Here is a 15,854-nt window from a genome sequence, read left to right on the forward strand (position 1 = left end):
GCTGTGAAGTGCTGTCTCTGGGTTCGTGTTGTCTTTGATGCTGACGTCTGGGAGAGATCCTGACTTCCAAAGCACTACTGTCCCTAAAAGGGAGCCCTCTACACACCTCCATGATGGAGTTCACCTTCCACTTCCAGCCTCTGCCCTGGGTTCCTCCTAACCCATGACTATTGAAGGCTGCTTTTTTTTTTTTTTTTAACTGGGCTTCCCTGGTGGCTCAACTGGTAAAGAACCTGGCTGCAATGCAGGAGACCCGGGTTCGATCCATGGGTTGGGAAGATTCCCTGGAAAAGGGAACAGCTTACCCAATCCAGTATTCTGGCCTAGAGAATTCCATGGACTGTATAGTCCATGGGGTTGCAAAGATTTGGACACGTCTGAGTGACTTTCACTTTTTTTTTTTAATTAAAAAATTATTTATTTAGTTTATTTTTGGTTCTACTGAATCTTTGTTGCTACACGGGCTTTTCTGTAATTGCGATGGGTGGGGGGCTACTCTCTAGTTGTGGTGCTCAAACATCTCATTGCAGTGGCTTTTCTTGTTGTTGAGCACAGGCTCTAGGCTCGTGGGCTTCAACAGTTGTGGCTCTAGAGCACAGGCTCAGTAGTTGTGTCACATGGGCTTAGTTGCTCCACGGCAGGTAGGATCTTCCTGGACCGGGGATTGAAACTGTGTCTCATGCATTGGCAGGTGGATTCTTTACCACTGAGCCACCAGGGAAGCTGCCTCCACACATGACCTGTTAGCTCCAGAAGTCCTACAGCATCCCTGTGAAGTGGATGCTCATGTATGGAGATGGGCAAGGACCCAGTCAAGGTCGCATCACTGGGAACTGGCAGAGCTGGAATTCAAGTCCAAGGCCAGGCTGTACTCTCAGCCAGATGCCACCTGCCCGGTCCCAGGAGTAGGCTTCTGTGAGGAGTAGGCTTCTGTGAGGTCAACAATGTTAGTGTGAGGCCCAGAGGTAGGACTTAGACTTGTGTCATAATCACACCTGAAGGTATGAGTCTTCTTTTCCTGGTGTAAATAACATAGACCTTCTTTACTGATGGAAAAAACCAGATTTCGAAAGTTGGAAAATATGTACATATTTCTAAGACTGCTCAATACTTTCACCATTGTAGATTCCATCCTCATGCTGCCCTGAGGCTGCAGGGAAATGCTGGCTCTGTATCACGTGTATCAGGTGAGAGCTGGGCTTGGGCCAGTGTGCCTCAGCCTCAGAACAGGCCACTGCCCCTCCCCTTCTGTCTGCAGCTTGGTCTCAGAGGCTCTCTACTCCATGTAGGCTGACTGACCAGTCCCTGGGCCTCCTCTGTTAATTTTTAATTAAAATCCAGGGAGATTTAATGATGCAGTGCTTGATCTGAACCTGACACTGTGCTGAACTCTGGTGGAGGTAAAGAAGATCTAGTCCTTGTGTGTGAGAAGGCCATACTTTAGTTTCTGAGAGGAGGTGCATATATGAAATGATTAAAGAGGTTAAAGTTGTATACAGTAAAGGACTATATTAGATTCCTGTCACTGCTGTAACAGATTACCACCAATGTAGTGACAACTGTACTTTTTTTTACAGGTCTGGAGCTCAGAAGTGGGTTGGTAGAGTTGCATTTCTTCTGGTGGCTCTAGGGGAAAATCTATTTCTTTGCCTTTTCCAGCTTCTAGAGACTGCCTGCTCATGGCCCTTTCCTCCATTTTTAGAGCCAGCCACGTGGCCTCTTCCAACCTCCCTCTCTCCCTTTCACTCTGACCTCTGTTTTATTGTTATATCTCCATCTCTGATTCTGACCCTCCTGCTTCCTCTTATGAAGACCCTGTGGTTACACTGGGCCTACCTAGATAACCCCAGATAATCTTCCCATTTCAAAAGCCTTAATTTAAGCAGGCTTGCAAAGTCCCTTTTGCCGTGGAAGGCAACATATTCATAGTTTCTGGGGACTAGGACTTGGACATCTTTGGGAAACCATTATTCAGCCTACCACTTACTTGAAATGAATTAACAATGTGTGGGTCATTTCTTTGATAGAGTGAGCATAACACTGGTATTAAGTATGGCGTGATAAGGAAAACTGGAGGGTGCCCCTAAAGCATGAGCCCATGTGGAATGGTGGGGAGAAGCCATCTCAGGGGAAGTAGTGAAGAGGCGATATATGTAGTGGAGTTGTGAGGAGGGAAGCAGAGGTGCCATTGGCCATGGACTTGTCCAAGCTGAGGTAGAAACCACAGGTTAGAATATGTAGGAAGAGCATAGATGGTTCCTGAAAGAGGTGGAACCTGAGTGTCACTTGGGAGGGTTTATATTTGATCTGCAATGATGGAGGCTGTTATAGCTGGCTAGCTACTGGAGACGATCTGCTGGGAGAGAGCCTCCCCGAGTGTCCCCAGATGCAATGTCCAGAGGCCAGGGACATGGGAGAAGCTGGGCTTACCAGGGCTCTGTCAGGTAGGTCAGAAGGCTTGCACTCTTTCTCACACTGCCATTTAAGAATTCCATCTTTGGGAATTCCTTAGCGGTCCAGTGATTAGGACTCTGTGCTTTCACTGCTGAGGGCCTGGGTTCAATCCCTGGTTGGGGAACTAAGATCCACAAGCCATGCAGTGTGGCCAAAAAAAGAATTTCATTTTTGATAAGGGAGCCTAACTTCCCTAGACTTTCTTGTGTAAGGCACCCAGGACTCCTGAAGTCTTAAACCCATTACACTTTTATCATGGGCTGCAGAAACTTTGGTAAAGGTTAATTAGGACCATGTTTATCCTTACATGACACTTTTACATCTCCTAAAGCTTTATCACCACCAATATTCATTACTTATTGATCCTTTTTTATTTTTCTTCTGGTCTGTGGCTCGGTTCCAAGAAAGGATGGATCTATAGTGGGAATCACATGACAGCTTGTATTTAGGCAAGCTCAGAATGGGCAAAGGCGACCCTTTTTGCAACGGTAGAGGCCTTTCCCTCTTAGATGCAAAATCTAAGGTATTTTGGAAATGTTGGGGATTAAAACTAAAGGATTTCTGAGATTCTTTTCTTTAACCACCCCAGTAATGATAAAAGATATGTTTTGAAACTGTGATGTTCTCCTATTTCTCAGGCTTTTTGTGGAAGGAATGCCAGGAACAAAGATGGTTTCCTTAATTTTGTTGCTGAATCAGGTCACCTGTAACCTGAGAGGCAGTCTTATTGCCATCTTTAGCTCTGGTAGGATGGCCTGACAACTTTGCAAGGCAGGTGGTTGGGCCAGGCGTGGCCAGAAGCGCCCTGTGTTCTCTGCCGTCCCCAGCTGTCCCCTTCTGGTGTGTTTGTGTTCCCCCAGCTGGTGCCTGGCCTGGACGTTCTTCTGCTGAGTGTGTGCTGGGCATCCACTGGATGAGGCCTCCTGGCGGTTCTCGCTCTGCTTTTCTGTTTTCAGTGCTGTTCAGGGCATCATTCAGAGTTGGAAAGCTACTTCCATCTGCTCTCCCATCTTTTCTCAAACATTTTCTTGGCCTCTCTGATGGTTTCTATGGTAGCATATTTTAATTGGAGGGTCACCATGGCAGTTACACCTTGGGATTTCTTTCTGTGCTATCATTTCAGGAGAAGGTCTTACTTATTGCTATGAAAACAGTGGGGATAATGTGAACAAATACCCTAGTGGAAGGCCTTCATGATATATTTCACCATTTGGGCCTTCAATTTGTATTTGCGCTAAAGTAATGCTGTGTTCAAAGTTGAAAGAGCCAACAATTGCAAAAAGTGTATAATGAAAAAAATTCAGTAATCCTCACCTTCTCTCTACCACCCTCAACTCTTATAGCTGTTTCTCCTGATATTTACCTTCATGTATCTACGTAATATTCTTATATTGCTCTTTCAGGAATTTCCAGACTTCCCCCTATGTTGGAGGAATATTTAAGACCCTTAGGCAGCCCTGTGCCCACTGCATTTAGCTTTTGGAAATATCTCTTTTGGAAGTGTTTTCTGTCCTTGTGTTTGCCAGATTCATCCCGAGTAACTAAGCAGTAAGGCAGGATTCCTGTTCTTAGTTGGGTCATTTGACTCCATTCTCAGTGATTTATACCAGAACAGTCCTTGAATTCCAAACATGCTAATAACTGAAAAAAAACCACTCTTCCTGAGTGGAAAAACCTAGTACAGTAAGTAAGGGTGACTTGAAGCATCACAGTACACTTATAAGAAGAAACCAGGGGAGTTTATTGCTGTAGTCGTCCTAAAGGATTCAGATCGTCTTCAATTGAAGTGGAAATTGAAGCTGTGAATCAGTCTAGGACTTCTTATGAGTCTGTGGCAGATAGTATAGTCTTATCTGTTCTTTTGTAGAAAATACCCAAGGGGCTAGGTAGGCATTTATTAGCAGCTCAGCTCTCTGAACTGGAAGCTAATGCCCTCTCTCACCTCACTCCCATAATACTTAATCTAGCCATAATTAGCTGACCCAGGAAGATAGGAAAGACATGCCAAGGCCAAGAGCACTTCAGAACTGAGCACTTCATCTGCCAAGGCATGTATCAAGTTTTCTTCTCCACCCCTTCCCCTCAGTGACTCTTACAGTATACTGGGGCCACAGGGTTCAGGTGGCTCAGAAAGTCCTGGGGCATTGATAAGATCAGACAAGTTCTTGGAAAATTCCAGTTGTCAAGGTTTCCTGTAGAGCACTAAGTGGTAGTTAAGGTTTAGAAAAAACAAGGACAGAAAGGTTTTATGAGAGGAAACTTGAGCAATTCCATTAGAACAGGTTAAATCACCCAACTATAGTCTCTTGTAACAACTTTTAAAAGGTGAAGTAAAACCATGAGATTGTAGTGAACAGAACTGAGAAAATAGACCGATGACGAACAAGAACAGGCTTTTCATAAAAATCACGTGTTTCTGCATTTCTGTGAATTAATCCTAAAGATAAATCTGAAATTATTTGTTCTGAGTTCATTCAGTCCTCCATGCATCCACTCAGTGCACACCAGCTGCCAGCTCCATGTGTGCTAGGGGCTGGGAAGGCGATGGTGAAAGCGAAAAGCAGCCCCGCTCTTAGAGATTCACAGTCTAGCACACAAAGCACTCTTCACACAAACTGAAGGGGACACAGTGACAGGGAACATGTTGCTGGAGGACCCCAACTAGGCTGTGCCTGGGAGGATCAGCTCCCAGGAAGCTCATATTGGATAGTTGAACTAAGATCTTAAAGTTAAGGATGGATTAATTTAGGAAAAGAAAGTAGGGGAGTGAGAGATGTTCAAAGTCCTCCTGGCGGCAGGAAAGAAGATGGACTTGAACTGAAGGAGGGCTTGGTGACCGGCTCAGGGTGGGAGGGTGAAGTCATGGGAAGTGAGGCCGAAGGGCTCGGCTGGGCCAGTACCACGTAGTCAAGGATTTCAAGCAGGAGAAATACCATGACCACTCTGCCTGCAGTGTGCAAGGTAGCGGGGGGTGTGTAAATGTGGGGTGTGGGTAGTTGGTGAGCTCTGGCCACAGCCTGGGTGAAAGGCTATCATAATGGGTGTAATAGGAACTGTGGATGGATGCAGGAAGTCTGGAGTGGCTAAGTGGATAGGACTCGACATGTTGGATGTGAGGGATGAAGGAGAGGGAGATCCAGGGTGACGCTTAGGTTTCTGAGCTGTGGGATATGCTAGAATAGATGATATATATTTTTAATAAAAGGAATCCTTCTAGAAGACTTCCCTGGAAGTCTAGTGGTTAAACGCTCTGTGCTTCCACTGCAGGAGACACGGGTTTGGTTCCTGGCGGGGGAACTAAGACCCTGCATGCTGCAGTGTGGGCCAAAAAAAAAAAAAAAGGAATCCTTCTAAAGATTTTCTGCAGATAAGTACAGTCGGCCCTTCATGTCCATGGGTTCAGCATCTGCAGATACCAATCACTGACTGTATTAATGCCATTTGCTTTTAGAAAATCTTTAGGAAATGGAGTGGGCAGCAGGAGAGGGTTATTATTACGAGGGACATGAAGACCAACGTGGAAGGTCCCAGAAGACCAGAACTTGAAGTGTGAACACTGACCAAAACTGAGTTTGAATAATGACAGGAGGGAGGTCATGAAGATGCTCCCAGTAAATTTTGTACCTGTGATTTGAGTGAAAGATGAGAAGCAGAGATGAAAATGCAGCATACTGTGAGGAGTGTATAAAAGCATAACCATGTTTGAATAGGAAAATTGGAAGGAATGATCAAATTTTATTTTTTAGGGAACATCCTTCCTTACTCGGTGAGCATCCCTTAAAAGTAAAGCTTGAAATTTGGAAAATAATGTTTTTGCAAGATGCAAAACTGGGCTTGTTTTGTTTTCTAAGGTGATTGATATGCCGGAGCACAACCCTGGCAATTTGGGAGGAACGATGAGGCTGGGAATAAGAAGAACTGTTTTCAAAACTGAAAATTCAATATTAAGTAAGTTTCTCAGATTATTTGTTTTCTAACTCGGCAGGCATCATTTGCACGGCTGTGCCCAGCCACAGCCTTCCTGGACCTCTTCCGTTCCACCCCCTCACCCTTTCCCTGCCTCTGCCCTCCCTGCTTCTCCTGCATCCCCATTCCTCTGCATGGAAGGGTTGGTAGAACACATGTGCCTGCCGCTTCTCATTTCCTCTCCACCACACCCTGACCAGTGGGCTACTTTGTGTTTTACCCATGCTCCTGGAGATGACCCTGCACCAGGGCAGTCCTGATTCCAGTGGATTCTTGTGAATCCACTGTTCCCTCCACTACATGGAAACTGGCTCCCTGTTTAACTGTTCCATGTCTGACTGCTTTGAGCCACTAATTTCTGAACTTCTTGAGAAGGGGCAGTGTCTCAGAAGTCTATTTCTCTGTTCCCCGAGTAGCTCCAGCATGGGACGAGGAAAATATGATGTGCCTCAGCATCTGATATTTGCTGATCTTCTATTCCTGATAAGGTTATTCAAATTTCTGTGGAACTTTTCCCCATAAATTAAAATGATTTGAGAATAACTTGATGTAACCCCAAGCTCTTGATTCAACTTGATAAATGTATCTCAGTGCCTACTCTGTACCATATGCACCGTGCTCAATTATGGAGAATTGAGTGGTGGCCAGGACAGAGACCACCCCTGCTCGCCTTCCTCCCACACTCCCCACCACCCCTGGGCCAGATGCCGAGGCAGGAACCCAGATATCTCGGGCATCCAGCATTGTTCCTGTGAAGTTATAAGAATACCTTAGGAAAAAGCCTTCTTCACCTGAAGCGTAATAAGACTAGAAATATGAGTTTCTCCTTTAAGGCTGATAAACAACTTCTAAGAAATATAAAGCTTCCTAGCAAGAAAGAAATTTTAAAAAGGAGAAGTTTCAAAGTGTACACATTTCCCTTCTCTCTCTGGATGAGAAGCCAGTGTTGTAAGAAATTTTTCTCTTCGTAGGTATTAGCAGCGATTCTTTGGCTTTCAGGTGTTTCCAGATACTCTGAAACTTTGTTCAAATAGTGATCTAAGAGGCAAAGATGGTTAATGGGAAATTTCATCTTTTAAAATTGTATCTGCTGTAAAAGATCAGTATAATTGTACTAAGCTTTTTAAAAAGAGCATTGTGTTCAGTATACTTAAAATTTTTAGCTGTCTTGATGGAAATAAGACTGATTTAGGATTTGTTTTTCTTTACAGTAGACATAAAAATAGCATTGACGATTTTTATGAATCTTAAACACATCACCAAAACTTGTTGCTTAATTAACATCTTTTGCCTGCCTTGAAAAAATTTTAAACAGCTTTATTAAGATATAATTTACATACCATAGAGTTCATCTTTTAAAAGTGTACAAGTCACTGTTGTTGTTTTTTTATTGTATTCACAGAGTTAGGTAACCATCATTGCAGTCAAGTTTTGACCATTTTTATCACCTCAAAAAGAAACTTTGTTCCCTTTAGCTATCACCACCCTTCCCCCTCTGGCCCTAAGCCAGTTATGTTAATCTATTAATGATCTCTATAGATTTGCCTGTTCTGGATATTTCATATAAATGGAACGGGATTTTCTGACTTCTTTCATTTAGCATAATATTTTAAGATATATGTACATTGTAGCATGTGTCAGTACTCCATTCCTTTTTATGGGTGAATAATAGTCTGTTGTATGGATAGACCACATTTTGTTTATCCAGTCATCTGTTGATGGACATTTGGGTTGCTTTCAGGCCTGCCTTAAATTTAAATTATGCTTCATAGTTTGCAAAAGGCATGTGAGTATATGAACTTGTGGTCCCCAGGAGACATATCGTTTTGCCTTCCCACCTGTGTGAGGTTTTCCATAGGTCTCCAAAAAGGTTGTGTTGGAGATATGATCATGGCTCTGTTGATTGTCATAAAAATATAAAAATAAATATCACCATAGTGTTTTTTTTCCCCTATTGGGATATTTCTTTTGTAGGAGTTGTTTTTTTTTAACCAAGCTGGCACATTTCTTCTGAAGGACTTTTTTCCCTTCTAGTCAGCCCATTTATTTGTAGGCTTTTGTTTTCCCTAATTAACATATTTCTGTAAGAATGGTACCAACAGGACTTCCTTGGTGGCTCAATGGTGAAGAATTCACCTGTCAGTGCAGGGGACACGAGTTGGATCCCTGGTCTGGGAAGATCCTGCATGCCGTGGAGCAGGTAGGCCCGTGTGTCACAACTTCTGAGCCTGTGCTCTGAAGCCTGGGAGCTGCAACTGCTGAGCCCACGTGCCACAACTACTGAAGCCCACACCCCTAGAGCTTGTGCTCTGTAACAAGAAAAATCACCGCAAGGAGAAGCCCATGCACCACAACTAGAGGGTAGCCCCCACTCACTGCAACTAGAGAAAAGCTATGTAGCAACCAAGACCCAGCACAGCCAAAGATAAATAAATTTAAAAAAAAATACATTTGCCTATATTGCCTATGAGAATAATTTATAGTTTTGATGGAAAGCATTTTGATGACAATCATTCATTTTTAAAATAAATACATTTATTTATTTTTGGCTGTGCTGCATGGTTTGTGGGACCTTAGTTCCCTGACCAGGTATTGAACCTGGGCTCCTAGCAGTGGAAGCCCAGACGCCTAACCACTGAACCGCCAGGGAATTCCTGATGATATTCATTCTTTATTTAAATTTGATTTATAGGCCAGTGATTGAAATGCTGTGGATTAAATGGAAAAACATCAAGGTAAAGTTTTTTTAGTAAAAGAAGTAGGACTTCTTTTAGTCCACTTAGGACGTCTTAAAGAAGAAGTATTTGAAGTAGGACCAAAGCCTAACAATATCGACAGACTGGATTAGCTGGATTCCTAGTCCAGGAATGGCTGGATTACTAAAGTGATTCTAATTTTTATTTTTAAAAAATTTATTTGTCTGTTTATTTATTTACTTTTGGTTGCACTAGGTCTTCTTTCATTGCTGCACTTGGGCTTTCTCTAGTTGCAGCAAGCTGGAGCTAACTCTTTGTTGTGGTCCGCAAGCTTCTCATTGCGATGGCTTCTCTTGTTGTGGAGCAAGGCTCCAGATGCACAGGTTTCGGTAGTTGCAGCTCCCAGGCTCATAGTTGTGGCTCGCGGGCTTAGTTACTCCAAGGCTACTCCAAGGTTACTTCCTGGACCAGAGATTGAACCTGTGTCCCCTGCATTGACAGGCGGATTCTTATCCACTGTACCACCAGGGGAGTCTAATAATTCTCATTTTTATATTCATCAAGACCAATTCCTTGTTCTTCCTTAGTCACATGTTAGTTCCTTAAGCGTTGTAGAAACTATGAACTTGATTTTTCTTTTTTTAAACCATTTTATTAAGGTATGATTGACATACAAAAAAGCTGTACATATTTCTTGTATGCACTTAATGAGTTGAACTTGAGTTTTCTAAAGTGGAGGTTTATAGGAGTGAATTGATTTGGACAAATGTACTACTAATCATCATTTGCTCTGTTTATAAGAAATGTGTTTCCAGAGGATCACTCCTGCCCTGTATTCTGTATATATGTGTTGTCTTTGTCTGCAAAGGCTTTTTCTTATTAAGGGACTAATGACAGTGTGTAGGGAATTGCCCATTGCTGGTTCAAGGGTTTTTAGAAATAAGAGTTCCTGGAAATCTATCCTGAAGTCTCTACTTAAACATGGGAAGAGAGAGGGATACCAGCCCGCAGTCTATTACCTAGATGGTCTAAAGCAAGGGTTGTTAAACTTTTTCTGTAAAGGGCCAGATAGTAAATATTTTCAATTTTGGAGCCATGTGGTCTTTGATGCAACTACTCAACTCTGTTGTACTGTGAAACCAGCCATAGGCAAATATGCAAATGAGTGAGCTTGGCTGTATTCCAATGAATGTTTATTTATGGGACCTGAAATGTGAATTTCATGTAATTTTCATGCATTATGAAATATTATTTTTCTTTGGGTTTTTTTCAGCTATTTGCAAATGTAAAACCCATTCTTAGTTCGAAGGCTGAACAAAGTCAGGGGTATCCTGTTCTGCCTCGGGGTTTGCTATGGCTTACAGAAACATGTTCTAAACAAAAGAAGCACAGGCTAACTGAAGCAGGAGGCCTAGGCCTCAAGGCTGCTACCCTCCTCGGGAGCATTCAAGGACAGCTCCCTGCTTGTCTGCTTGCCTGCCTACATATCCTATTTAGTGACAGAATAAGTTCAAGACGGCTTTCCGAAGCCATTTGGTCCAGTCTTTGTATTGATCACCTGAGGAAGTGGAGGGCCCAGAGGTGAAACAGCTCACTGTGGATGTGTGGGGTGGAAGGCCCTGACCGCTTTTCTCATACCGTTTCTAGTCTTCTACTGGAACACACGGCTCTGGCTCTACAACCCATTATGATCACTCTCCAAAAATGTAACTCTTTAAATACGTATTTCAGGATTGTTACACTTGTCAGACACTTTAGATCTGTATATTTTATTTAAACATTTTAGATCTGTATATTAATATTTTAACTGAGGTGTAAATTACACCTCACTTAAAAAACCACACATATTTTATCTGGGAATGTCAATGGTAGGACTTGTCTGCTTATAGTGACACATTACTTGGTTGATTAACTCATTAGATGACTTTTGAAAAGTAGGGGCATACAGTGCAGAGCAGTTAAGTGTTAAATGGGGTGCTTTGAAGAGTGAGAAATGTAGAATGAGGTATGGCTAGGGAGGGGTCAGGCTCAGGTAAGAGGAGAGCCGGGGAGAGCACTCTCTGATATGAGAGGGTTTTAAGATTTCAGAAATAAACTTTATCATTTTGCTTTGACTCTCAATTGAGTCTGAGAGCTGGGGACATAGTAAAGTACAAAGCAATTCAGACAGTGTTCAGAGCCCATTCAGGGGACAGCTGACAACTTGTTGGATAGTATCTCCAAAATATTATAGGCCCACGGCTTAATTTTTTGGTCAGGTCCCAGACCTGTTGCTAAGACATCCAGGAAAGGAAGCCTGTTTTGTCTATGTCAAGTGTGGTCTTTAAACCAAACTGCCACCCAGCAGAAGGTACTCATTATTTCAACCATTCACATAGGATGTTTAAATACTGCACAATCTGGTGTGGGTGTGCGATGCTAGGGGCGCTAGAGTAAACCCAATTTAAAGCAGTCCCAAATGGTGTATGCAGTTCATGTAACTCTGCCCTCCAAGACAGTACCCTGGCCTTTAGAATCAGGAATGCACAGGGCTGGAAGCAGGGAGGGTGCTGAGGAGGCACTCTGGAGGCAGAGGAGGGAGAGAGCCAGGTATTGAGCACAGTATGTGTGGGGCTGTGGAGTTGTTAAAATCGAGGGGATGCTGTTTTGCCCTCCAGAGGTGTCCAGTCCAGTGGTGGACGCAGCACGACATATTGGGAGGAATTAGGAGCAGTGCAGTGCCTGCAACTGGAGACCAGATCCTGGTGGTTTCCCAGCAGAGTTCTAACATGACCCTCATCCTCAGGACAGACAACACGGGGATGATGAGACGATGCTGGCAGACGTCAGCTGGCAGAGGAGACTGGGGAGATCTCCCCAGGGTGACCCCAGCCACTAGCCAGTGCGGCAGAGTCTAGGCTGCAGGAGGCCAGGGAAGCTGTCTGGATGCAGCCGGTGGAAATTTATTCAATTCGTTAGGAAAAGACGTAATTCCTTCTGGGGACCTTGTCTGTATTTCCTCATAAGGAGGACGACTTCACTGAAAGGCTTACTTCTGCTTTACTGTAAGAGAAAGAGATTTTTGTTTTGAGAGAATATAGGCAGGAGGCCAGTTAGGAAGGTGTTGAGTGAGTCCCTTTACTAAGGATCTGGGTAAAATTCATGGCATTGGAGATGCAGAGTGGTTCAATCTCAGATTGGAAAGAATTGAGAGAGATGGGGATAAGAGGAAGAAATTTTCAGGCCAGAAAAACTGCTTTAGTTTCTTATCTCTTATCCAAGTGTTGATAGAGAAAAACAGCTTCCAGTTTGTGGTGTGATTAGATTGTTAGGAAGTTTGAGAAAAAACCACGCCACACAAAAAACCTTGGCTGGGTTAATGAGGTGATTTAGAAAACAGTTTGAAAGAAGTCACCCGGGATTTAGGGACCCGGAAAGGCTGTGCTGGGGTAACATATTGTACTGAGACAGGAGTTTGAAAGGAGCATGGTGGGCTTTGGGAGAGGGGTGGGCCAGCCTCCCCGCCACCCCATGGATAGCACACACTAGGAGTCCCTTTTCTCTCTGGCTGCTTCTTGCCTATTGCTGGGGCTTTCCCAGAAAAGTGTGTTTGTGGATAGGGGGGTTCACAGGACTGGGACATAGCTCCGTTAATCTAAGGGATGAAAGCACTTATGTCTCTCTTACTGGCCCAGCTCTTTCCTGAGCACTTTACCCGTGGGAACTCTGGGAGTGGTTACAGCCCAGCCCCTGGAGCACACCACCTCATCAGAGCCCCCTCCAGCCCCAGCTCTCAGTCACTGGCTGTAGCTGCTTACCTGCCGGAGTCCAGCTCCAGCTGGTCCAGGGTTCCCTCAGGATGGACGGCGTCGGCGATGCGAATGAGAAGACACAGCGAGTCTCGGTGTTTCCAAGTGTCTCCCAACTTTATTATTTTCAAGACAGCTTTTATATTTTTAGTGGTACATAGAAACAAATGTAAAGTATAGAGTCATACCAGTTCAGCTTAATGGGCCAGCAGTTTTGACCCTCATCGAAACTGTTTGCATATCTTTAGTTACAAAAAGCCTCATTTTGTTTACAACATCTTCTGGCCTGGGGGCCTGCTAACATCTTGTGACTCTCCATTGATGAGGGTTGATCAGTCACAACACTTTTGTATCAGGCACAGCAGGAAAGAATTCATCAATAGAAAGTTTCAAGGTAAAACCTGTTTTCGGTAATTTATTCTACACCTTGAGCTTAACAGAAAAGAATGTGGTTCCATAAAGTCATAGAACAGCAAGCTAAAGGTCAGCTCTAAGTAAGAATCATCAGTTAAATCAACAATTGTCTTATTATTTGTATTAAAGCTAAACTTCTATTTATATAAATTTCTAACTATTATGCTTTCATTATATAGGCTAAATACGTTAAGAGTAAAAACATAGTGAGTAAATATAGACTAAGTAACAGTTTCATAAAGCAATATTTCTTATATTTCCTAACAAGCCTTTTTTCCTATGAAGGGTTCTGTGCCCATTGGGGCTTTCTGTGCGGAGGCTCTCAATGCTGTTTTATTATTAAGGAGCAGTCATGCACATTAGCTCCAAAGGCACAGGCTTATTTATTAAACAAACTAATATGCTAGCAAGAGGAGTTTAGATTAAAATACTCTATATCCTAGATAATCTAATAGGGTGCCACCGTTCGGGGGCCGTATCAATCAGGGTTCCAGATTGATCTATTTAGGAAGAGATCAGGAAAGGCCTTTTACCTAAGTCACAGAAAATAAGAAGAGGTTTATCAGAAAGAAATCATCTTCAAGGTGAGCGCTGAGGCAGCCTTCCGAGAATCCCTGAGGCCTGAGTTGCTCTGCTCGTCAGGTCTTCTCCTCATGACTCTGTCATGGGTGGGATCTCGTGAGCCGGCTCCTGGCACTTACCCTCAGTTCTGCGTGTAGAAAATCGACATCAGAAGAGCTGCTGCCTCGTGGGGGGCCTTGGGAGGGCTAACTCAGTTATGTCTGTGGGTCCTTAGAACACCGTCTGGCACAGGAAACACTATTCAAGTGTGGTGTTAGGATCGCGAATGGGGAGAGATTATTGTATTGACCTATGATTCTCCCAGAGCCTGGGGTGAACTTCAGTGAGTGGCTTGCGTTAAGAATGGACTCCACGGGGAAGGTGGGAGGGAAGGAGAGGCCAGCCAAGGAGTTGTGGGCAGGCAGCCCCTTCATCTTGCGGGTTCTCTCCAGCCCCTCTGTTCTGGTTTCCTGGCTCCCAACCTGCTATTATGGTCTAGCAGAAGAATGCAGAAAATCTAAGAAAGAGTTTTGAAAATATTAAACTAGAAAATTTGCGTTTTCATAATAGAAAACTGAGATAAAAGCAGATAATGAAAAAAAATTAGATGTTTTCTAAAAATTAAAGGACTGATTTGCTAAAATCCAAAAGTGAAAAATGGAGAAGGAGAAAGATAGCAGCTGGCCCAGACTGTGCACTTTCTAAGCACTAGTCACTAGGACACGATGGGCATCTTTTTCAGTTATCCCTCTCAGTACCCCTGGGATCCAGCTGCATTCTGCACAAGAGAACAGCGTCGCAGCACGGTGAAGTCACCTGTTAGAAAGTGACTGAGCTGATTTAAGAGCCTGAACTCTTGACCACCTCACTTTGCCAAATCAGTTCAGTTCAGTCACTCAGTTGTGTCCGACTCTTTGCGACCCCATGAATCACAGCATGCCAGGCCTCCCTGTCCATCACCAACTCCCAGAGTCTACCCAAACCCATGTCCATCAAGTCAGTGATGCCATCCAGCCATCTCATCCTCTGTCGTCCCCTTCCCCTCCTGCCCCCAATCCTTCCCAGCATCAGGGTCTTTTCCAGTGAGTCAACTCTTCGCATCAGGTGGCCAAAGTATTGGAGTTTCAGCTTCAACATCAGTCCTTCCAATGAACACCCAGGACTGATCTCCTTTAGGATGGACTGGTTGGATCTCCTTGCAGTCCAAGGGACTCTCAAGAGTCTTCTCTAAAACCACAGTTCAAAAGCATCAATTCTTCAGTGCTCAGCTTTCTTCACTGTCCAACTCTCACATCCATACATGGCCACTGGAAAAACCATAGCCTTGACCTTTGTTGGCAAAGTAATGTCTCTGCTTTTTAATATGCTGTCTAGGTTGGTCATAACTTTCCTTCCAAGGAGTAAGCGTCTTTTAATTTCATGGCTGCAGTCACCATCTGCAGTGATTTTGGAGCCCCCAAAAATAAAGTCTGACACTGTTTCCACTGTTTCCCCATATATTTCCCATGAAGTGATGGGACCGGATGCCATGATCTTAGTTTTCTGAACGTTGAGCTTTAAGCCAACTTTTTCACTCTCCTCTTTCACTTTCATCAAGAAGCTCTTTAGTTCTTCTTCGCTTTCTGCCATTAGGGTGGTGTCATCTGCATATCTGACGTTATTGATATTTCTCCCAGCAATCTTGATTCCAGCTTGTGTTTCTTCCAGCCCAGCGTTTCTCATGATGTACTCTGCATATAAGTTAAATAAGCAGAGTGATAATATACAGCCTTGACATACTCCTTTTCCTATTTGGAACCAGTCTGTTGTTCCATGTCCAGTTCTAACTGTTGCTTCCTGACCTGCATACAGGTTTCTCAAGAGACAGGCCAGATGGTCTGGTATTCCCATCTCTTTAAGAATTTTCCGCAGTTTATTTGCCAAATAGATAGCCCTTGATCAAAGAGGTGATGGAAACCCCTAAACAGCTTCCAGA

At 43.7% G+C, this 15,854-nt stretch overlaps 1 protein-coding gene across 9 annotated transcripts in view; it reads left to right on the forward strand.

Annotated features, from left to right (window-relative positions):
• The window catches only part of CTPS2 (CTP synthase 2), a 114,475-nt gene that overhangs the window by 63,165 nt on the left and 35,456 nt on the right, over positions 1-15,854 (forward strand). For all 9 annotated transcript variants that reach the window (XM_081564731.1, XM_081564736.1, XM_081564730.1 and 6 more), the window contains exon 14: positions 6,306-6,402. In XM_081564731.1, coding sequence (XP_081420857.1) covers positions 6,306-6,402 — 97 coding nt within the window. The remainder of the gene's footprint in view (positions 1-6,305; positions 6,403-15,854) is intronic.

This window comes from Giraffa tippelskirchi, chromosome X, assembly GCF_054371585.1.
Source record: "Giraffa tippelskirchi isolate mGirTip1 chromosome X, T2T-mGirTip1v1.2.pri, whole genome shotgun sequence".
Lineage (NCBI taxonomy): Eukaryota > Metazoa > Chordata > Mammalia > Artiodactyla > Giraffidae > Giraffa > Giraffa tippelskirchi.